Raw genomic sequence first — 23,597 nt, 5'->3', positions numbered from 1 at the left:
CTTTGTTTGAACTGAACATCCAACAAGGAAACGAAATTCACATTAATAACTACAGACTCACAATATAATAATAATGAAATAAAACATATGCTTCACTTGCAATCAAGAATAACACGGTTTAATCTGTCCATTATAGTATTTAATGAATAAATATTTTTTGCGTCTGATATTCTATTTGTCATATTTATGTTTTGCATAAAACTGAAGAATATTCGGTACATCCTATTAAAAAAAAATAATGATAATAATCAAATAAAATTCTTAATAAAATAAAAATGTGTCAAGGTCTTGGAACTGATTATTTCAACATGACACCTTGACAGCTCAACAATAAACCATGAGAAAACATGAGATCAAGTATGTGAAACTTGCAGAAGAACACATATTATAATTTTACATTTGATTATTTTATGTATTTCTACATACAGTAACTCTTCAGTATATGTTGGTGTGCCTTAAGCAGTCATTCTGAACCTGACAATTCTGCAGGGATGGGATCATTTTTTCAATTTTTAATTTATTTACTACTTAAATTATGACTACATCATTATGTAATTATTTGACCCATTTTTTTAAGATAAGATCATCATTTATAGATAAGATCATAATTTATTATGCATGTTATTAATATTTATAAACGATAAATTAATAAATAACATTAATTATAATCTATGAATTAATCTGTCTAATAACGTCTACAAATATAAAAGTTATCTGTCTACCAAGCTCTGACAATGTATGGAATATTATATTAAGAGATTATCCAAATTTAAAAACAAAAACAAAAAAACAATAGGACTATACCTTTAAAAGCAGGGATTTGTCTGTCACGGTACACTGCTTTAAAGCAACACTAAGGAACTTTTCCTCTTCGGTCCCCCTACAGGTTGGAAGTGGAATTGTCCATTACCGCTGTCGTAAATAATTTAGCCTACAGTCGCACACACACTCGCTGTTCATCCAGCAGCGGCTTTGGAATGAACGATATCCACAGACAAGGTAGAGTATGATGCATGATTTCATGAAAGTATGATGTACAGTCCTTCTAGAAAAATGCAGAGTTTTTTTGTGATTGTTGCGGGTTTTCTTAAAAACGCGATGGAATATGCGGGATATTTATGCAATTTTATCCGATGAAATTTCGGGAACTTGCAAAAACTGTGGTTTGATGAAAAAGAGAAAGAAAAGTGATTCCCCAACACCCTGTTCTCACAAGGCTACTACCTTAAAGGAGAACTCCGGTCAGTTTTAACATTGAGCTCATTTTTTTGTCAATTTGGAGTGCTGTCAATACAGAGAACAACTACAAAAATCGGTGTTGCCTAAAAAAAAAAAAATCGGCTAAAGTGCAGCGTATTTGAAAAAATGTGGCTCCTCATAAATATGCGGACTTTGGCTGATTATGCATTGAATTATGCGATCGCATAATCGCGTCGTTCTGTAGGGACTGGATGTATTGCAACATCAGAAACTAAGAAAAACTAAATAATGACTATTGTAACACTTGACATAAAACAAGTAAAATTTGTAATTTTCTTATTTCTCATTCGAACTACAGAAACGCGACCCGGTTTGGCAAACTTGCATAGTGTAGTTATAGCAGACATAGGGCCGCAAAGCGAATGCAGAAGTGCCATTCACCCTGTTACGACTTGATGAACCACTGAAACGATTTTGGAAACATTATTTTAAGGTAAAAAATTTTCGTTAGTGTTGCTTTAAAGGAGACATATCATGCTTTTAAATTGTTCCTTTTTACATATAAATCATACATTTGTGGTCTATATAAAGCGGAACTGCAATGCTTGGGTCTGAATTCCTCATTATTATAGCTCCACAGGCCCCTTTTCTACCCCTTTTCTGATGTGCGTCTGAGAGCAACTCGTTTTGGTGCGGTCTCTTTAAATACAATTGAGACACTTCATACCCCGCCCCCTCTCCAGGTTGTAGAGGTGACACTCGGTCACACTCGGCACACCATTTTTGTAGTTTGATAGCAGAGATACGATTATCTAGCGGCACAGAAACTTTTGAACATCCAAGATTTGTGTCAATACAGAAAACATTTCATCATTGGATAGTTTTTTCATTTTATTAAAGTGTTGTTTTATGTCAGCTTAATGCCCGGAACGCTTTTCAGAAAAGATAAGGCAACTTATTTAGCACAATTCACACCCAGCGGTAATTCAGGAAAAAAAAATCTCCGAATGCTCCACATGAAATTTTGGTCTTCCGACCTTTTACCACCGTGTCGATTTATTTTGATTAATATGTGCGAGGGAGAGAGAGCAAGACAGCGCCTAGTTTGGAGACGGTGAAGTCTTGTTTACACTTTCGCCTGGCTCGGAAGAGAGAGAGAGAGCGACCGGGTCTCTCTCTCTCTGCTCATTCTTTCAGTTAAACATGCGCCCTGTCACAAGCGCGGCAGTTCATCTACATTACTCACTGATCAAATAAGACTTTGGTGGGACAAAAAAACGCATTGGCGGGCGCTAAAACAAGTTCAATGCAGGAAAAACCCTGTTGTTGCTGAAGTAGTTATCCTTGAAGTGCTTCACATTCGCGCACACAAAAATGACTTTATGGGTACATTTCCGTTAAAAATTAAACTCAACCAGGCACTTCGAAGAGGTTCTGATGCTGGGAGACGGTGTAATGAAGCGTGTGGGTTACTACATCCAACAACCGAACATTTTGACTTACCCTCTCGTAAGTTCTGCATCTTTGAGCTTGGACTACAAAATCGGAGCGAGAAATAAAAATGGCGGATTGCTCGAAGTGTTGGGCCGGGAGTCGACATCCTTATTTGGCAGTTCTGCTGCAAATACTGTGACATAATTGTTCACAAAACGTCATAGAGAATAGAAAAATCTGAAAAGGTTGAAAAATAAAGCCAAAACAGAATATAAAGATATCAACGAAACACCTGAAGAGACTAATTTAAAATTTTCTATACTTCTAAACACTAAAAATATACAACAAAATGCATTTAAGGGCTAAAAAAGTGAATTTAGCATGATATGTCCCCTTTAAGACAGAAGTCCACCGAAGTCTGCGTGAGCAAATTAAACTGTGCAGTTCGCCTTACGTTCATCATTAGTTACTGGACAGACATCGATACCTATTTTCAGATCTGAAGAGGACGTGAGCTCGACATGGTTTAAAAAAACGCCCATTACGCCCGTTTACAGCACATGTTGTCTAGACTCCATCGCTATGGAAACAAAGACGCTAATATCCAATCACCCGCAAATGAATGTGTGGGTCTATGTAAAATGGGACAAATCGCGTCCCACATTGATTTGATACGGGACGCATAATTTTTCCTTTAAATAGGCCTACGGGACGATTCCATATTTCACGGGACGGGTGGCAACCCTGCAGCGAGTCATTCTTTGTAATCTTCTTTGGTGAGGGAAATATATTGAAACTTGCATTTTCCAGGCATCACATTTCAGCCTATTTTAGCAATGTCTGTGAAACGTTGAGGTACCATTGTAGTAGTTTCGTGCGCGGGTGAACGTCACGGCAACGAACAACACAAAGTAGCCCACCTCACGCGGGAAACACTTAGCGTAACGCGTAAATGTGCGTAACTAACCTAAATCAAGCAAGCTAGTGTGCACAGGCCACAAAGTGTTGGCGAAATAACACATCCGTGGACCGGAGGGAATAATATGGAACTTTTTCCAGAAAACTTCTTGCACAAAATAAATTCAAGCACTTTCAAGGACCTGTATCTGTCTGTGTTTATTTGCAAAAACTTTCCAGGGCCTTGACTTTTTTTTTTTTCAGCTTTACAAACTTTCAAGGATTTCAACAGTGGTGGGCCGTCAGAGCCAGCAAGGCCTTCTCTGCTGGCCTAAACACTTCCACAATCACTGACTTGCACTTTAATATATTTTTTTTTATATTTTTTTGGCTGTGGTTGAACGACCAATTTGCGACAGTATGGTTTCAGGAAACAGTTGTGACTAGCTAGTTGATTTCTTCAGTGATCCATCGTACTATGGTAGTTAAGCAGCGATTTACGTCGTTGTTCGGGAAACACACCCCAGTTTAGGCGGCCCCGAGTTCCTATAACTGTGTGTACAAGCTCCTCTTTTTCTGGTCTCTTTAGATGCGAGCTCGTTGACCACATTTGCTGAGCTCTTCTTGCCCAGTTTTTCAAACTTTCAACAATTTTCATAATGAAGCAAAGGTTATACATGTTTTGCTCTTTTCTCTGACCTATATGCACTAAAAGCTATAACGGACGTTTGCAGTTTCAAGCTCCGTTTCTTTACAGCAAATGTATGTATCAACACTTTAGACAATGACAGGGCTGCGTCTCTAACAGACAGTGTTGATGTTTCTCTTTTTTCAGTAAAAAGAAGATCAACTCTCTCTGTTCGTTTCTCCATTTCATATTTTAAACAAATTTCTTTACAATGCTTTACTCCTATTAACTGTTTTATTTAATCTCTCTTGCTGTCTAATTATTCGCATCATCGCTCTTTCTTTGGGGATGATTTTCTTCTTATGAGGATTTTCCCTTCCTCCGTCTTCATTCCTTCTTGGCCTCCTTCTTTACTTTTATTTCTTTGTCTAGGGAGTTTATCATGGAAGTACACCTTTCTGGGTCAATTGACATGACATTTTAAAAAAAATGATTACTGTTGGTGAGATTGCTCACATAGTATAGATTGAAAAAAATGAATGTAAGGACTGTTTAGTATCCATTGAGTAAGAGTGATGAGAGTTTCTTCTTGAGAAGACTTGAAGAGCTACTGAAGAGTCAGATTCTGATATTCAGAAGAGCCGGACTGGTGAACAGCAGGTCTGGGATGGACAGACTGTGTGAAAGACACATTGATTATTATCTGACTTTTGAATGAACAAACTCTTGCACATGTAGTTTTTGATATTTCTCTTACTGTGAGTGTGTCGTAGAGGTCAGGCGATCTGGACTTGAGCTCAAGAGCTGCATATGAGCCTGCACTGGGATCATCGCTCTACAGGGAAACAGAGAGAAGGAATTTACAGCACAAAATAATAAGAGATTTTAAACTTGCACTTCGATGTTTGAGCAGTCTGATAATTTCACAACATATGATGTAAACTGACTTGATCACAAGTTGGATCAGCCATAAAAAACATCTCTAAATATACAAAAAAAGCCATTTTAATTTTTGATAATCTCACCTCATTTATAGCAGATCTTCTGTTTATTCTGTTCTTCTGACTGTCAAAAACACAAACAAGTAATTTAATTGTTTCATATACAATGAATTTTTCATGAAATTTTTCATTGAATTATTTATGAATTAGTTCAATATATATGTTTATGTACTCCTTATTGATAGATTTTTATTTACATTAAAAATAATATTAATAATATGACGATGATGATGACGATGACGATGATGATGATGATGAATAATCCTCCAGATGACGCTGTGATCGCATTTTGAACTGAAAGAGGAAGATCATCATGATTAACTCTCCAAACTGATGAATGATGTGAAGATACAGGAGTGTGTTAATAAAAGCTTCACATGTGACAGTTACAGCGCCTGAAATAACGTTACCCATGCAAGTACACTAAACGTTAGTTTCTAGCAAAAACAAAAGACACAGAGACTGAGTGAACTCAATCTCACCGTCTTTAACTCAATAAAAACAACAGACTCAAACAGGGCCGGAGTCTGTAACTTAGGAAAACAAACTATGTATTTTGTCTTGTTTCCAACAGATATTCAAAGCTTGTGGCAACCAGAGAAACTGTACAAGACAACATCAGCATCAATTTAGCATCAATTTATATCAGGTTATGCTGGCTCCATAATGTAACATAAAATGTGTTACGCGCTGCGAATTTGAGGTTTTTGATGAGTAGCTTCTGTGAAAAACCGGCATTGAACTGTGCCTGATGGACGAAGCAGTCATTCGTGAAATGAGCAGAACAGACGGTTTAGGTCGAACATTGCTGTGGTATTTCCGAATAAATACACATTAGCCACTGCACATTAGCCGGAAGCCTGTGCAGTGACGGTGGCAGTGTTCGGGGGGGCACTGAAGGCGGTGACTGAGTAGTTCTGACGTCACACTTATACAGAAGTCACAACGGCTCGTGAAAAGGCACAGCTACTTTATGCAGACTGTGTGCATGTGTCTGTGGATCGACTGTTGTGAAACTTATATGGTAGTTACACAGCTTCTAGACCTCTGTTATCATGGAAAAAAGCCAGGAAATTTCAGTTTTGACAATATGGGACATTTAAAGTGGATGTTGTTGTGAGGACTTTTATTATGACGAAGGTATAGAGAGAAGAGCGGAAGGAAAGGGTGAAGAGAAAAGTTAATGAAAGAGAAAGAAGCTAAAGAAGAACTCGTCCGTGTCCGAGGGTTTTATTTCTATATTCCTAAAGTTATCTTTGGGTGCTTTCACATCTGTAGTTCGGTTCATTTGGTCTTTGTAGCATTTTTCAGGCGTTTTGGTTCCTTTTCACACCACACTGATCGCTCTGGTCCGAATCAGTTTATGAGTTGATAACACGAACCAAAATGCAGTCACGTGACAACATCCACATCACTCGTTGGCCAGATGTGTCTTGAACGCATTTCCATAACTGCACTTCGATTGGTCAGAATTAACGTGCCGGAAAATTCCAACAGAACTCCCGGAAGCAGACAACACGCCGCTGTTTACTATGGAGAGACGACTGCGTGGGCTGATTGTTTCCTTGGTCATATTTTATCATATAGTTTGTCTACACCACTTTAGACAAATAATAATATTTGAGAATGAAGCGAGGATGCGGCTCGAAAATAATGTTAATAATTTCTATCAGGCTCCGAACTTCCTCACAACTCCAAGTTTATCTGCGAGCTGCCATGCTTAAAGTGCAAACTGTCAACAAACATTTCTCCTCATCCCATAATGCACAGCGCATCTGACTACAGCAACTGGTTTAGTCCAAACATGCGCAGTTCTTTGGCAGTTGGTTCTGTTCGAGGTCGGATCACATTCTCACCACAAACGAACCGCTCCAGAGTTCGAGACCTGTCCGCTTTTGGTGCACCCGAGTGCGATTGCCACATCCACACCTGCCCAAACGAACCGCACCAATGGGGGAAATGAACTCTAGTGCCAATATCAATCAGAATCAGAATATCAGAAAATAAAAATAAAAATTGGTTTATGGAATAACTAAATCAAAGACTAATGCATGAAATGAGATGTATATGAGGCTTATTGAAAGTCATGTTGCCATGACAACCGTCTGTCCGACCTTTGACCTCCTGTGGCGATGGGAAGAGAGACGGACGGTGAGATGTGGAGAGATGTGTATATGTGTCCGGTGAAGAAATAACCAGAGATAAAACATATTAAAGGCTGAAGAGATGTTGAGAAGAAAGAGATGAAGTACCTGTTGAGGAGATCTGATGATCTGTGACGCTGCTGGATGGATTCATTTCTGATTCTCTTGTGACTGAAAATGAGCCGAATGTTGAAACCTCAGTGGTGTTGTTATCTGAAGGTGGAAATAAAAGATCGACCTGAATTTGGGTATTAGATTTATATATTAACACACTCCTCTGAAAACTGCATTTAATGAACAACGCAGAACATCAACCTTTATATAATAATATGAAGCTGCTGATCCATCTACATTTCTGCCACAACAAACAGGAGAACTGATAATACTGTAGGTGAAGGGATTGTGATTGAGTGTAAAAGGAGCTTCTCAGACTTTGCAAGCATAGATGTGTCATTTAATCATCAAATATCATGAGATATTGTCAAACAATTCAAAAATCACATTTCTCAATTATTGATGACTTGATCTCTCCAATCTCTGAATAGACATCAATATCATAAATATTGCCTATTTACTTTTGCCATTTAATTAAAGTTGAAACAGAATTAACAAATGACAGATCCTTGATTTTATCGCATTTTACAAAATGATCACTCTTTTCTGGATCTGGGGTTGTACAAGATTAATGACTTGATCTCTCACTCTCAGCTTGTTTCCATGCAGTTCATTTCTGCTATTAACAAATGTAATCACTTACCAACTTTAACCAGCAACACAGTCTCTGAATAGACATCAGCCAAAGGCACAGTCCTCCTCACACCACACCAGTATTGGCCTTCATCCTCTGTTCTCAGATCAGTGATGGTGACGGTGAAAACTCTGGCCGTCATGTCGTCAGTCAGAGAGAATCTCTCGTCTTTAGCTGGAGATCCTGATTCAACCATGATGTTTCTATTTCCATATTTACACTCCCCTTTCAGGGAACTACACTGCGACCAAAATGGTCGCATATGCGACCTTTTGAAATGCCATTGCGACCCTAATTTTGAATGGGTCGCAAATGTATCACTGATTATTTTTGTACCTGTTTTAGGCAATATGCTATGATTTACTATGAGCATTTATTAAAACAGAAATGTGTAATTTAAGAATAGGCCTACGTTTTATAACGTGCTCTGCGCATTCAAAACTTCAGCCCCACGGCCTGTATCAGTGCTGCACGTCTATGGTGCTGCGCGAGCGGCTCTCTCTCTCTCTCTCTCTCTCTCTCACAAACACGGACGCGCGCACACAGATAGAGAAGATAATTGTAAAATGAAAATTGACGGGCTATAGTTTACATTTAGTATTTAACGTTTTATATTTTAACGTGTTATAACGTGTGCGTTCCTCAGCGCGTACATGTGAAGCTCACATGCACTAAAAGCCTGTCTACCAGTGCCTGGATACTGGACTAAGTTATCTTTCGAGTCGTATTGTGCTTATACTGTCAAATACACACAAGGTTTACATAAACAAAGTCGGTTATGTCTAAAGTGAAAGAAAACTTGAGAAAAATGAGTAAATCTGCTTGTCAAATGCGTGTATATTAGACGCTTTGCGCGCAACTCTTAAAGAGACAGTAGCAATAGTAAACACGCTGCCGCTTGTCCTTAAAGGGATAGTTCACCCAAAAATAAAAAAATATCTCATCATTAACGCACTCTAATGTTGTTCCAAACCTGTATTAATTTCCTTCTAATATTTTTCTAATATTAATATTTTGAAGAATGTGGCTATCCAGTAGCTGGTCCCCATTGACTTCCATAGGAGAAAAGTCACAGGAGTACAACAACTGTTTGGTTACCCACATTCTTCCGAATATCTTTTATTTTCAACAGAAGAAAGAAACTTATTCGAGTTTAAAACATCTTGAGAGAGTAAATTATGACAATTTGAATTTTTAGGAGAACTATTTAACGTTAATAAAATAAGTATCAACGTATAATTTATACAGTGAAGTCTATTTTGTTTTATTTTCATATTTGTTAATTTAATTACTTTCTTCAATGCTACTGTTAAATACACCTACTGAAGCTGAAATGTCTGCCAGTTTTTAATATATGTTTTGTTACCTAAGGCTTTGTTTTTAATATATGAACATTAGTTTGGCTGTAATACTCAGTCACAAAATAGTAAAACCAACATAAAAAATAATCGTAAAAAAAAAACGTGAAACGATATTTTTACCATATCGCCCAACCCTAATTGGAATAATAAATTAAGTAGCCTATCTTAATTGTACACAATGTTCCTGTTTTTTTTTTTTTTTTTTTTTTTTTTTTTACTGTTTTATGCCATAACAGCAATATTAATATCGGTTATTATCGGTATCGACCACAATTTTCACATCGGTGCATCACTACTTAAGAGTTCAGGAGTCTGCCCATCTGTGCCCATAGCTTGTTGAAATCCATTTAGCAGAAACTCTATCCCATTCCCAACCAATGTTAAAGAAAACAAGAAGGCATGTGGTTTAAAAGATGGCAAGTAAAATAAAAAGCACATCTGTATGTAATAGTTTCATTATTGTTCATTATTATCCAGAGCGGCTTACTTTAAATAATTTGTGCGACCAAATCATGTTTTGCGCCAGTAACTGAAAAAGTTAGTAGCGCAAGTGCCACCAGTGGAAAAGGTTAGTGTAGTTCCCTGCCTTTACACAAATACTTTGAATATGATTCATATCCAGATTCATATGAGCATCTGATGTCAACTCTCTCTCCTCTGTGTCCAGTAATTGTCTCTGGAGCTCCAACAACAACAGCTGAAAACACAAATATCATTATATAGAGCTGTTATGTGTGAGCAAGAGACATAAGCAGGCCAGAATAATAACTGACAAATATCATCCATATGAGTCCATATCACACAGCAAAATCCCCATGTTTATACAATCCACACTCAGAGAGTTATAAGTAACACTGAAGTTAATGAGATAATTAAGTGAATAATAAACAGGAGAACTGATAATATAGATTGAGTGATTGAGTGTAAAACATATACAAAAAAGAAAGAAAGAAAAGGAAAGAAGGAGCTCCGGCTCAATGTTCTTCAGACGCAGCAGTTTATTAACCTCTAGAGCGCCAACAGTTTCAGACTGCAGATTTAAGTGTTGAGTATCAGGCACCTCTGATCACATCTAGCTGGACTTGTGTGTAGTGAGGAGACGCCCATCCAGCTTTACATCCGTACGGTCCAGCATCTTCCATCTTCAGGTCACTGATGGTCACTGTAAATGATCTGGTCTGACGATTATCCTTCAGTGAGAATCTGCCACTGATCACTGAGGACTCTCCTCCATCAGACTCTAGTATACGGACAGCGTTACTGTAAACTCCTCTGTAGAAGTATTTATAAGAGTTTTTATATCCTTCTGGATAAGGGCACGTGATGATCACTCGTCGTCCCTCTGTTCCTCTCACTGTAATGCCCTCAGACAGTGAACTGCTCACTACACACACACACACACACACACACACACACACACACACACACACACACTGCTTTACTCATGTACACTGATAACATACACCATAATGTTAGATAATAAACACTTTTAGTGGAGATCTTCAGCTCTTACCCGTCAGCAGAAACACACACACTATCAGTGGAAACTTCATTTCTTCATCAGTTCAGTTCAGAAAATCAGTCTGAAACTCTCAGTAGTTCCTCACACGACTCTCTGAAACTCAAACAGCAATAATACTGCTCTCATCTATATGTGGAGAGTAAAATAATACGCTTGTTTCTCGTCTCACGTGTTGAGAAACTGTGATCTCTGTGTTTCCATGTGGCGTTAGATGTGAAAACGGCTCTCAGTTTTGACCAGGAAATGAACTGTGAAATCATCAACCACAACCTGTTTCTGTTCTGTCTTTAACATGTTTGAGTGTTTTCTGTTGTCCTTTTCCTCTTTTTCTACTTCTGAATGTTTTAATATATTTTCAAAACATGTTAATTACATGTTAAGCATCATCCACTTATAGGAAAACATGTCAAACATTTGAAGGAAACAATCCTTGCCAAACTCTGAATGAAAAAGACATGAGATGCAGAAGAAATGTGTGTTAGGGGTATTTTCTGTGGTAATCGACAGCATGGAGAAACACTGTTGTTTACAGAAACTATAAATAATACAGAATATTTCTTGAACATTAAACCTCTCTCTCCATCCTATGAGCTCTGGGAGAAGAGTTGCATTGTGGGAAATGTATGTTTAGCTGAAGCCTCAAAGCTCTTCCTGTGTCTGTAGTTTCACTTCCTGTTTGGCAAGTGTGAGCCGAAGACATCACATGATTAACTGAAGCTAAAGGCCTCCTAATATTATAATGATGAAGCTTTTCTTAAGCATCTCAATCGCACCAAACTAATCTGTGCCATTTATATGTTGCTTGCAATGATTTATACGGATATTCATCTACTTTTGAACGGTGCAGTTTCAACATCAGCCAGCAGGAGTGAACCGATGAACACAGACAAACCTTGAACTGAACATCCAACAAGGAAACGAAATTCACATTAATAACTACAGACTCACAATATAATAATAATGAGATAAAACATATGCTTCACTTGCAATCAAGAATAACACGGTTTAATCTGTCCATTATAGTATTTAATGAATAAATATTTTTTGCGTCTGATATTCTATTTGTCATATTTATGTTTTGCATAAAACTGAAGAATATTCGGTACATCCTATTAAAAAAATAATGATAATAATCAAATAAAATATTTAATAAAATAAAAATGTGTCAAGGTCTTGGAACTGATTATTTCAACATGAAATATTGACAGCTCAACAATAAACCATGAGAAAACATGAGATCAAGTAGGGGAGAGGCGGGACGATTGAAACGCGGGACGGATGAAACACTGAGATTTTCTTGAAAACCACTTACGTCATGTACGTCAAATTTCGTCAGCACGTACAGCACGCAATGCCTAACATACCCGCGAAAACATTTCTTCTTTACGTCGTGTCGTTTTGGAGTTAAAGCCGCAAAGCTGTTTTTGAATGCGGTGAGTGAATTATTTCGTGCGGTACTTTTTTTTGACTGACAAGTTGGATTTATTGTTTCATGTGCCATTGTAATGATAATACGGCAGGTATATTAGTACTGCAACACACCCTTAAGTGTGCAATATCAGAGTTTTTTACTTTAAGAGCAAAAGAGGTTTAAATGACATGATGCGCTGTCGGGACGGTTGAAACAGTGTTTCAACCGTCCCGCCCGCGCGTCCTGCCCGTTAAACCTGGTCATACTGTTCATAGATTCATATACTGTTTCTAGACTTGTGTTTCTTTTAATGCAAATTAATTTTCAATTACGCAACACATGCTATCTCTGTAATAATCATCAATTGTGCAATCTTCAATCTTCAATAAATTTCATTTATCGTCGTCTGGTTGACCTCGTTTTCTTCATAATAACAGGTTATTCAACTAGCAAACACTCAATATGACTCAAGGAAGAAATGTAAGAAAATTATTTGTAAACTGATTTGTCTGTCTTCGTCAAAACAGCCTGTTAGAAAGATTACAAAATGCGCATAGTCTTATCGCCTATTGTTTATTGGGCGACATAACAAAAATGGTTAATATGAACCTTTAAATGAAAATAAATTACAAAATATGTTTGTAACAATATGTACATAAGTTACTTGTCATGTGTTGTTCACAAAAAAAAGCATTAGATGATAGTTGCCATTTAAACTGTCATGTTTCATCCGTCCCACCCCTGTGTTTCAACCGTCCCGCACAGGCGGGACGATTGAAACAAAGCACAACTCCCGTTCAAAGTCATATTTTACTTAAATCATTCTATATTTGTACCGAATAACACATGATACTAAGAGAACACATATGTGAGTTGTTAATCACAAAAAAATTAAAAATCTATCTGTAACCTTATCTTAGAAAACGACATTTATCTGAAAAGTGTTTCAACTGTCCCGGCTCTCCCCTATGTGAAACTTGCAGAAGAACACACATTATTATTTTACATTTGATTATTTTATGTATTTCTACATACAGTAACTCTTCAGTATACGTTGGTGTGCCTTAAGCAGTCGTTCTGAACCAGTAATCATGTTTTTGACAATTCTGCAGGGATGGGATCATTTTTTCATTTTTTAATTTATTTACTACTTAAATTATGACTAGATCATTATGTAATTATTTGACCCATTTTTAAGATAAGATCATCATTTATAGATAAGATCATCATTTATTATGCATGTTATTAATATTTATAAATGATAAATTAATAAATAACATTAATTATAATCTAAGAATTAATCTGTCTAATAACATCTACAAATATAAAAGTTATCTGTCTACCAAGCTCTGACAATGTATGGAATATTATATTAAGAGATTATCCAAATTTAAAAACAAAAACAAAAAAACAATAGGTTTTTCTGTCACGGTACTCTGCTTTAAAGCAACACTAAGGAACTTTTCCTCTTCGGTCCCCCTACAGGTTGGAAGCGGAATTGTTCATTACCGCTGTGGTAAATAATTTAGCCTACAGTCGCACACACACTCGCTGTTCATCCAGCAGCGGCTCTGGAATGAACGATGTCCACAGACAAGGTAGAGTATGATACATGATTTCGTGAAAGTATGATGTTTGCGACATCAGAAATGAAGAAAAGCTAAATATTGTAACGCTTGACATAAAACAAGTAAAATTTGTCTCATTCGAACTACAGAAACACGACCCGGTTTGTGCTCAGGATGTGCTTAATACTTTCAAGTATAAGATATTTATTTAATATACATAATGCTTAATGTCCTGTTCTGTGTTCTATGATGTTGTGCGGATCTCTGTGGATATCATGATGGAGGAAGGATGGACGGGTGGCAATGGGAAAGGGTCGAGAGTTGTGTGTGTGTGTTTTCCCCTTTTTTTTGTTAACTGTTCATTACCTTGAGCGAATCTTGTTAGGGGTTGGAGGGGGGGTTGGGCTGGGTAGGAAATGGGGAGGAGAAGAGAAACAGTTACCAGAATAAGCACAACTTTACTGTGCCTTTGTTATATATTTTTTTTTAATGATGATGTAATCAGCCTAAGGTTTTTTCTTTCTCTTGTGAAGGTGTTTCCTCACCAATGTGTACATAATGATTGTAAGAAAATAAATAATTGATCAAAAAAAAAAAAAGAAACACGTCAAGTCATATGCGTGAAAAGCTTTCCACGCCAAGGAAAGCGAAATATTTGTCGTGTCATCCTCTTAACGTTTAAGGGGATTTACCGTGAATGTCATCAGGGACAGCGCTGGTCAGCGTCCCACAGCGCGAGGAAGCCGCGGGAATCAAAAAAGCAACGAGTCACGCATTGAATCAATGCCATTTAAGTGTCAGCTTCAGCGTTACCCATGCGACGCATTGCTGGTCAGCTCAGCCTTGAAAAGTGGAGCTTAACAACTTGTTTCACTACTATATACTATATCCACTTCCTAATAGGTGGAATTGTTGGGACGGCTGAACGATTGGAAGACGCCGGGGAGGAATTTTGAAGTCTCGCTGGTGGAGGCGAGGGCTGGCCTCGGCGTCTAGGCGAGTGTGTGGCTGTTTAGGATCGGCAGATTGCAGCTAATGATCCGGGGAGAAGTTAGACTCGTCGTCAGATGGGAAGAGCTGGAGTTGCGACATGATAGCACAAAGTGTGAACAAATATGCTGAATAAACTGTCAAAGAACAGAGGTGGGTTCTGCTGTTATTTATATTGTTCTGAGTTGATTACTGATTGATCTCCACGTGTGCTAATTGGGTTAATTATCTGCACCTGCTCCTCCCGAACCTTGTTAATAAAACATAATTTAATGACATAATAGGCGCATGTTAGTTGGCTATAGAAAAAAGAGCTATAGAGAGTATTTAGCTAAATATGTGTAGGCTACTATATTACATATTTATTATATTTTTACTCATATCATTAAATAAAGTTGTTATAATAAAAAAAAACACATTATATTTAATTTGAGTTAATTTTAACCTTAAATAATACTGATAAGGCTCTCTGTATGTTTAACAAACACTAACAGCATTAGGTGAGTTTTTTTTTTTTGCCCATCTTGTGTACCTAATATTTATCCAAATTAGTCAATATTAAATCAAATCACAATGCATTGCACTCAAATCCTCAAGAAATTAGAGTCATAAAGAGCGGCAGACAGATGAACTGACCTGATATGACGTGATGATCTGTGTGATTCACGCTGATTCATGAAATATATATTCTATGTTAAAACTGTGTTAGATGGTGAGACTATACAGTGTTTTTCAAGTTAAAAAACAGTAACATATGTATTTACACACCAGAATCACTTCACACAGCGTCTCCAGGAGAGGAGAAGAGGATAAACAGGCTAAAAATAAGGGAATTTACCTTTTATTAGCTTTAACTGTAGATGAGGTGTACTAATTACAGAACTATATATATATATATATATATTCTGTTGTTAGCAGCTTATCTTGTTAGTAAGATGACTGTAAACTTTATTTATACATACACTTTATAAACTGTGTTTTGTACAGAAACGTATGTCAAAATATTGAAGAATTAAATCAATGTAGATTTTACCAGATTTTGACAGTCTTTTTCATTTATGGTTGATGACTGAATATATCGTTTGACCCTCGTTTGTTGAGATGTTTTGTGGATGTGTTGCTGTTACGTAGATCAGTTCTGTCCCGCTGTCCTGTGTTGCTTCAGGAGACTTTATATTGGCATAATAATCACCGGCTGTATCTGTCACCTGATTGGTCGAGTGGGTGTGACTGGGGTTTGAATCAGGCTGCCAATTGGTTACTGTGGCGTAAACAGTAGAGACTTCTGTACAGTTGTGGAGGTGTGATGCAGGCGTCTGATTGGATGAAGATGCAGGCGTCTGATTGGATGAAGATGCAGGCGTCTGATTGGATGAAGATGTTACCACTGTGACGTCTGTGTTTGGAATCTCCTCAGACATGCGGTCAGTCTGAAAAACAACACATACATCAATAATCTGCTAATAATAATTAATATACAGAATTATCTCTGTTGATCAATAAACAATACAGGTAAAGATTTACAGGTAAAGATTTGAACACTCACCTCTGTATTGTGCTGCATGTTTTGCTGAAATAAAGCTGCATGAAAATAGAGAGTCAGTCAATTTACACACTAAAATAGAACTAAATAATAACACCAATAATCACAAACAAACTGTTACCTGTCCCAGATTTCCTCTTCCTCTTCTTCAGGATGATGAAGGTTCCAGAACACAGAGTCAGAACCAGCAGAACCGAACCCAGACCGCCAGCAACAGAAGCCAGATCTGAACAACACAATGTACAGATGTACAACTAGGGGTGGGACGATACAGGTACCTCACGATTCAATTCTGTGGCGATATGTGGTCCACGATATGATAATATCACGATTCGCGATATCTACGATATTCAATATATTGGAAGAAATTTCATCAACAATATATCATGATATATGTGACTGAAAAGAAAAAGAAGGAATAAGGAAATAAGGAAATTTTATGCATTTATTATTAACATTGTGCAAAGAAATATGCATTTGCATAATAACTCACTGCCTCCTGGTCTTAAATGTAAACACTGTACATCTAGACAGATAAAAGTGCATGAACATTACAAAACAACATGAACATTAACATGTGTAAACCATAATACTGAAACGTCAGTAGCGAACGAGGTGCATTTGCAGATTCGTAGTGTTGCTGTTATATTTTATCTTTGCAAAGCAGTTCTTGCAGATTGCATAGTCTTTATCCAGTGCCTTTCCGTCGACTGTCTTGTAAAACCCTTTAGAGTGGAAACTAGCGGGTGGGTCCTTGATTAGTTTTTAGCGCAATTTTCCACCGGACAAAATTGCGATTGTTAACTCATGATTTCTGTTCTGTCTGTGCGCACCAATCTTGTACTTCTATCTCCTCCTCAACCAGACCACCTAGAGACTTCAGGTTTTCGGCATTATGTTAAGGAAGGTCTAATCTCGGGAACGCACAAAAAAAATCCAGGAAAAGATTTACTATCTCTTATGCCGAGTTCAGACTGCACGATTTTCAAAGTAGTCGGGTCACTGTTCTTTTCACACTGCATGACTATCCAGGGTAACATTCAGTTGCTGGTGTGTTCACACTGCACGATGCATCGGCGACAGGAGGTTTCACACTGCATGACTTTCAGGAGGAAGAATCGCCGACAACTCCTGTCTGGCCCGCAAACTACGTTTCGCAACCAAACACACGCGAGAAGTGATAAGGAAATAACGCAAAATCCGCGTGCGTAAGACCGCAGTTCTCGCGCGAGTTTGAAATTGTTATTAAAAATAATAGCCTGCAAGAAGCTTGCGACCCAAATTGTCTGTGCACTGATTTGCAGCGAAAATGAGAAAAAGGAAAACATTATGCGTGAGGAAATGGCTGGGAAGACAAGGGGAGCAAGGACTGTGTGTTCTGCAAAGAGAGTTTGGGGTAAATAAATAATGTTGCAATGTGCTGCTGTTGCTCAAGCAAATGTTTGTGCTTTGTTTCTGTTTGATATAATTGTAAATATATCTATTAAAATACTAATATTGTGGCCTATAACTCCTCCCCGAACTCCCCGCTGCTCTGTATCTGGCTCTCTCATTGGCTGTCGGTCATCGCCGATGTAGTTCTCTTACGAGAGGTTCTCTCGTATTGCGTAAGTAGCTTACGCATCGGGAAAGTCTTCTTTCTTCGAGATCTGAAGCCAAAAAATTATCCTTAATTTTGTATTCATTGTCAACGCAGTGCAGCAGCCGACAGACCTAGGCAGGCTGTATAAGCGTGCTCATTGGCTGCTCGGCTGCAACTGCTTAAGCCTATCGGTGAGCGCTCTGAACGCGGCAACCAATGAGGGCGCTTCGCGCCCTCCACACCCTTCTAACCGTCAGAATGGGCGTGGCCAGCGTGTATATATTCAGCGCTCACAGGCTAAAGTTCTGATTTTCTTGTCTTCAGCGACGCTCTTCGCATCGCTGGATCTTGAGAGCCGCCGCCGTTGAAACCAGCGACCGGCAAGCTTAGGACAGCGCCTGAGGAAGCCGGCCGTCTTCGCCGCCTTCAGCCATCCGTGCCTGCTACGCTATCCGGCGACATATCCTTTACATTATTACTGTTTCTGTGTGTACTCTAAAAGAGCACGAGGCGTTTTTGTAAAAACGCCTCGTTTTTGCGGCTCGTGCCGCGCCCCGCTCAGCTACGGAGACCGCCACCTCTCTGCGCTCTCCGCCTGGGCCGCGGGCACGCCGCCACCGCACTCTCCGAGTGCGAAGAGTTTTCAATGTCGACCCTGCGGGCTCGACTTGAAGCTTTCGACCAAGCTGTCGCTCCGCCTGTCCCTGCCGGGCCGCGCAATAAGAAGCGCCGCTCGCAGCGACCACCGGAGACTGTTGTGACTGAGGAGCTCGCCGGAACCTCTCCCTCGAGCTCTCTCTCGCCCTCTCCCTCCCGGCCGCTCAACCGCCGGCTCTGCCCGCGCCGCCGCCGCGTCAGGAGATGAGGCGAATGTGATAGATACCCGTACTCTCCCTCTGTTCGAGCCGTGCAATACGCCGCTCACAAGGGATGGCAGAAGCGGACGGTCTCGGAGCGAGTTTCCTCTCCCTCTGTTCGAGCCGCGCAAACTAAGCCGCTCACGAGGGATGGCAGAAGCGGACGGTCTCGGAGCGAGTTTCCTCTCCCTCTGTTCGAGCCGCGCAAACTAAGCCGCTCACGAGGGATGGCAGAAGCGGACGGTCTCGGAGCGAGTTTCCTCTCCCTCTGTTCGAGCCGTGCAATACGCCGCTCACGAGGGATGGCAGGAGCGGACGGTCTCGGAGCGAGTTTCCTCTCCCTCTGTGTCTCGCTACGGCTGGACAACCGCCAATACTCACACATTTCTCAGTCCCCTCTTAAGTTCAGGCGACTGGAAATATTACTATTGCAGTAAACGAGCCTGTTTTAAACACACGCTCGCCTGCAAACGAACGCCGACGCGACACATGAGGTCGCTTTTTATATGCTCGCGCTAACTGAAAGCCTATGTGTTTCCCCTGTGGCTCAGTGGCAGAATCATACGCTTTCATGCGAGAGACCCGCGTTCGATCCCAGCTCTCGGGGAAAATAAAATTTATGCTGCTTGCTTCTCCGAGCTCGCGGCCAGTCTTTCTTACTTATAGAAAGCGAACCCGCCCCTCGCACCACACCTTCTCAGGGTGCTCGAGTATTTTTTGAGCGTCTAAACACGAGAGAAGAAAAGACGGTTAAATCCCGCAGCCCTGCGGCTGGACCACCGTCGAAGCTTAACGCTCTGTCAGTCCCCGTTGCCACGGCTACTGCAGCTGTTTACCCCGCAGTCAACGAGCCGGTATCTACCCGCTCGCCTGCGCGCATCCGCCGTTCTCACGGCAACCCAGAAAAATGTCAAAAGAGCATAATGTCTGGTTGCACGGCTGACGCCGTATGTGTTTCTAGTACAGTGAATGTGCCCACGTTCTGTGCTCACCCCTGTACACAAGCACTATACATCCCGTGTCTCTCACAGAGCCCACTCTCATGAAGCAGGCAAAAGCCGCTTTAGTGTTAAAAGTAGGTCACGTGTCCACTTCTCCGTGCCCACACCTACTCACTGCCCGCTCTGTCACACGGCCTCGCACGACCGGTCATGTTTTAAATGTGAGTCCTGTGCCCGCCCTCGAGCGCTCACACATACTAACTACATTTTCGCGCCTCACACCGTATGTTCCCCGTCCAAAGCCACCGGGACACTGTGTGTAAGACGGCCAGCTATCGCTACGTGCGATCCGCCGTATCTAACCACCAAGAGCGCGCGCGCCGCGCCCGCCCCTGAATGTAACTCCTGTGCCCGCCCTCGAGCGCTCACACATACTAACGAACATTTTCGCCCCCGACGCCGCCATCGCGCGTCGCGCCTCACACTTTATGTTCCCCGTCTAAAGCCACCGGGACACTGTGTGTAAAACGGCCAGCTATCGCTGCGTGCGATCTGCCGTATCTAAGCACCAAGAGCGCGCGCGCCGCGCCCGCCCCTCCGTTTCGAGCTCTCGAGCCCGCGATGCGCGGCGATCGGAGCCCGGAGGCCATTCTGCCCCTGGCTGCACACGCAAAAGCGTGGGAAACTATTCCAGGCGCATCAGAACGGGTGCTAAGCACAGTAAAACAGGGCTATACTCTGCAGTTCGCTCGCCGCCCTCCGCGCTTTCAAGCGCGTATCGAGACCAGAGTGAATGGGGAAGTAGCACATCTACTTCGAGCAGAAATAGCTACACTTCTGTGCAAAAGGGCTATGGAACCGGTTTCCCCTTCCATGAACGAGTCGGGCTTTTACAGCCGTTATTTCCTCGTTCCCAAGAAGGACGGAGCTCTCAGACCAATTTTGGATCTGAGACGTTTGAACGAGGCTCTTATGAGAAGACCGTTCAAAATGCTCACAACCAGACAAATTCTCGCGCAAATTCGCTCGAGGGACTGGTTTATATCTCTTGATCTAAAAGACGCGTGCTTTTCAGATCCTGATAATACCCCGTCACAGGCCATTCTTGAGATTCGCCTTCGACGGTCAGGTATATCAGTACATGGCCCGCCTGTCGACACAGCGCGCGCGCTGCATTCGACGCCTGGCCGCGTCCCTCCGGCCGGGCAGCACCGTACCTCTCGAAACATTTCAGAGGCTACTGGGTTGTATGGCCTCAGCCGCAGCAGTGCTTCGGCTGGGTCTTTTACGAATGCGCCCGCTACAATGCTGGCTGAATGCCCGAGTGCCTCACAGAGCATGGGCTTCCGGCGGTATTCGCATCAGAGTGACTCAGAGCTGCGTTTCAGCTCTGAAGCCCTGGTTAGCGGCCGACTGGTACCAGCGGGGAGTGACAATGGGAGCTATCTCACACACCGCAAAGTTATCTCGACGGACGCTTCCACCTCAGGCTGGGGCGCTCCGTTCGAGGGCAAACCGGCTTTTGGCCTATGGTCAGACCGGGAAAGATGCCTCCACATAAACTGTTTGGAGATGATAGCGGTCGAGAACGCGCTCAGGCGCTTCCTCCCATTCATACGGGATCACCATGTGCTAGTCCGCTCGGACAACATGTCCGTGGTATCCTATGTGAACCGACAGGGCGGTGTCAGATCCAGGAACCTGTGCAGGCTGACAGAACGCCTCCTCGTGTGGGCTTACCGCTCGCTGCGCTCGCTGAGAGCCGCGCACGTGCCGGGCCACCTGAATGTCGGTCCAGACAGACTGTCCAGGGACAACATTCCCCCGGGAGAATGGTCTCTGCACCCCCAGACAGTCCAGTTTCTCTGGCGCCTATTCGGCAGAGCGGAAATCGACCTCTTTGCGTCGAAAGACAATGCTCAATGCCCGAAGTTTTATTCGAAGAGCGAGGACGCGCTGTCCCAGACATGGCCCAGCCTCCCGCTGTATGCTTTTCCTCCGATCTCCCTGTTGCCACAGGTCATTTCGAGGATCAGAGAAACGCACCACTCAGTGCTGCTTATAGCCCCGCGATGGGAAAACCAAACTTGGTACCCAGAGCTAGTGAGGCTGTCGCACTCACCCCCATGGCCGATCCCGGTGAGAAAGAATCTCCTCTCCCAAGCCGCTGGATCGATCTGGCATCCCCATCCAGAGCGCTGGTCGCTGCATGCATGGGTGATCAACGGATACCCGTTGACCTGTCAGAAGGGGTCGTGAACACGATCACGCAGTCGAGAGCCCCCTCCACGAGACGGCTCTATGCGTCTAAATGGTCGGTGTTTTCTAAATGGTGCGCTACTCAAAACCTGGATCCGTGCGCATGCGGGGTCCCGCGGGTGCTCTCCTTCTTGCAAGAGCTGTTGGAAAAGGGCAGATCCCCTTCCACGCTCAAAGTATATGTGGCCGCTATTACAGCGTTCGCTGAGACGACGCTCGGCCGGGCAATGGGAAGGAATGAGCTCTTTATCCGCTTCCTCAGAGGAGCTAGATGGATGAATCCCCGCGGATCTGTCCTTGGTCCTGGCGGCCCTAAAGGCTTTTCCCTTTGAACCGCTTGAATCCACGGATCTAAAGTATCTGTCGCTTAAACCGTTTTTCTGATAGCTCTGTCTTCAGTCAAACGAGTGGGTGATTTGCACGCGCTATCTGTTAGCCCTGCATGTCTCGAGTTCGGGCCGAATGACTCGAAAGTCATTCTCAGACCGAGGCACGGTTACATCCCCAAAGCGATTGGAACCCCGTTTAGGGCACAAGTTATTTCCCTCTCGGCTCTGCCAGCATCCGATAGTGGGGACAGTGATAACCTCCTATGCCCTGTCCGGGCGCTGAGAGTTTACATCACGCGCTCCGCCGCTTTCAGGCGTTCAGAGCAGCTCTTTGTTTCCTTCGGCGGACGCACCAAAGGTCTTGCCGCCTCGAAGCAGAGCTTGTCCAGGTGGATAGTGGACGCGATAGCAGCAGCTTATGCCTCCAAACACCTGCAGTGCCCTCTGGGCATCAGAGCCCATTCCACTAGAGGCATGGCCTCGTCGTGGGCCTGGTCCAGCGGAATTTCTATCCACGACATTTGTATGGCGGCGGGCTGGGCCTCCCCGTCTACATTCGTGAGGTTTTATAACCTGGAAGTTCCTGCCCTACAGGCAAAAATATTGTCGGTATAAGTGACATGTATGCTCTGCCCAGCTCCCGTGTGCAGACTACGTTCACATGCTGGCGCTATTCTGGTAACTACTCAGGGTGAAGTGTTTGACTCAGACCGGCTGATCCGTTCTGTTTCCTATTTCCTGTTACGCGCTGTTATCGGTGCTGGCCCGCGCTGCTGGCCGCCCGCATTATTTTCTGCCGCACGGGAATTTTTCTCTTCATGTGAGACCGACTATGTCGTTTTCTCCTACCCTTATGAGTGCTTATGTACTGTATGGGCTCGCTCCGCCGGCCCTACTGTTTGTACTGCTATGTTTATAGACCGGCCGCGCCGCTCTATTTCATATGCTGCATGAAGTGCATGTACTGCGCTGGCCCGTCTCTCCGACCGGCCACATTTCCCAGCAGAGTGTTTTCCCCGGTTCCCCTGGGATTCATGGGCTGGATGCTCGGCGCACACGGCGTTGACAAAGGGTTCCCGATGCGTAAGCTACTTACGCAATACGAGAGAACCTCTCGTAAGAGAACGTACTCGGTTACTAACGTAACCTCGGTTCTCTCTAGAAGAGGGAACGAGTATTGTG

The 23,597-nt window shown here is 42.0% G+C and overlaps 1 protein-coding gene and 1 gene segment (V, D, J or C); both read right to left on the bottom strand.

Moving 5' to 3' along the window:
- LOC308688289 (protein CD300H-like) overlaps nucleotides 1-23,597 on the bottom strand; it is a 37,270-nt gene that overhangs the window by 10,410 nt on the left and 3,263 nt on the right. Inside the window, exons 4-6 of one of the 2 annotated variants that reach the window (XM_081361259.1) lie at nucleotides 16,569-16,673; nucleotides 16,451-16,485; nucleotides 16,243-16,334 (exon numbers count right to left, since the gene is read on the bottom strand). In XM_081361259.1, coding sequence (XP_081217385.1) covers nucleotides 16,243-16,334; nucleotides 16,451-16,485; nucleotides 16,569-16,673 — 232 coding nt within the window. Of the gene's footprint in view, nucleotides 1-15,833; nucleotides 16,335-16,450; nucleotides 16,486-16,568; nucleotides 16,674-23,597 lie in introns of those variants that run through there. The other variant, XM_081361258.1, reaches the window with a different exon arrangement.
- On the bottom strand, nucleotides 9,630-11,156 carry LOC308688294 (CMRF35-like molecule 2). The segment is given in 3 exons: nucleotides 10,927-11,156; nucleotides 10,474-10,797; nucleotides 9,630-10,110 (listed from the first exon to the last, which is right to left on the bottom strand).

The sequence above is a fragment of the Scardinius erythrophthalmus genome (genome assembly GCF_964197995.2).
Source record: "Scardinius erythrophthalmus genome assembly, chromosome: 3".
Taxonomy (NCBI): Eukaryota; Metazoa; Chordata; class Actinopteri; order Cypriniformes; family Leuciscidae; genus Scardinius; species Scardinius erythrophthalmus.
Note: the sequence above shows the minus strand (reverse complement) of the source record. Positions and strands in the feature narration are given on the sequence as shown.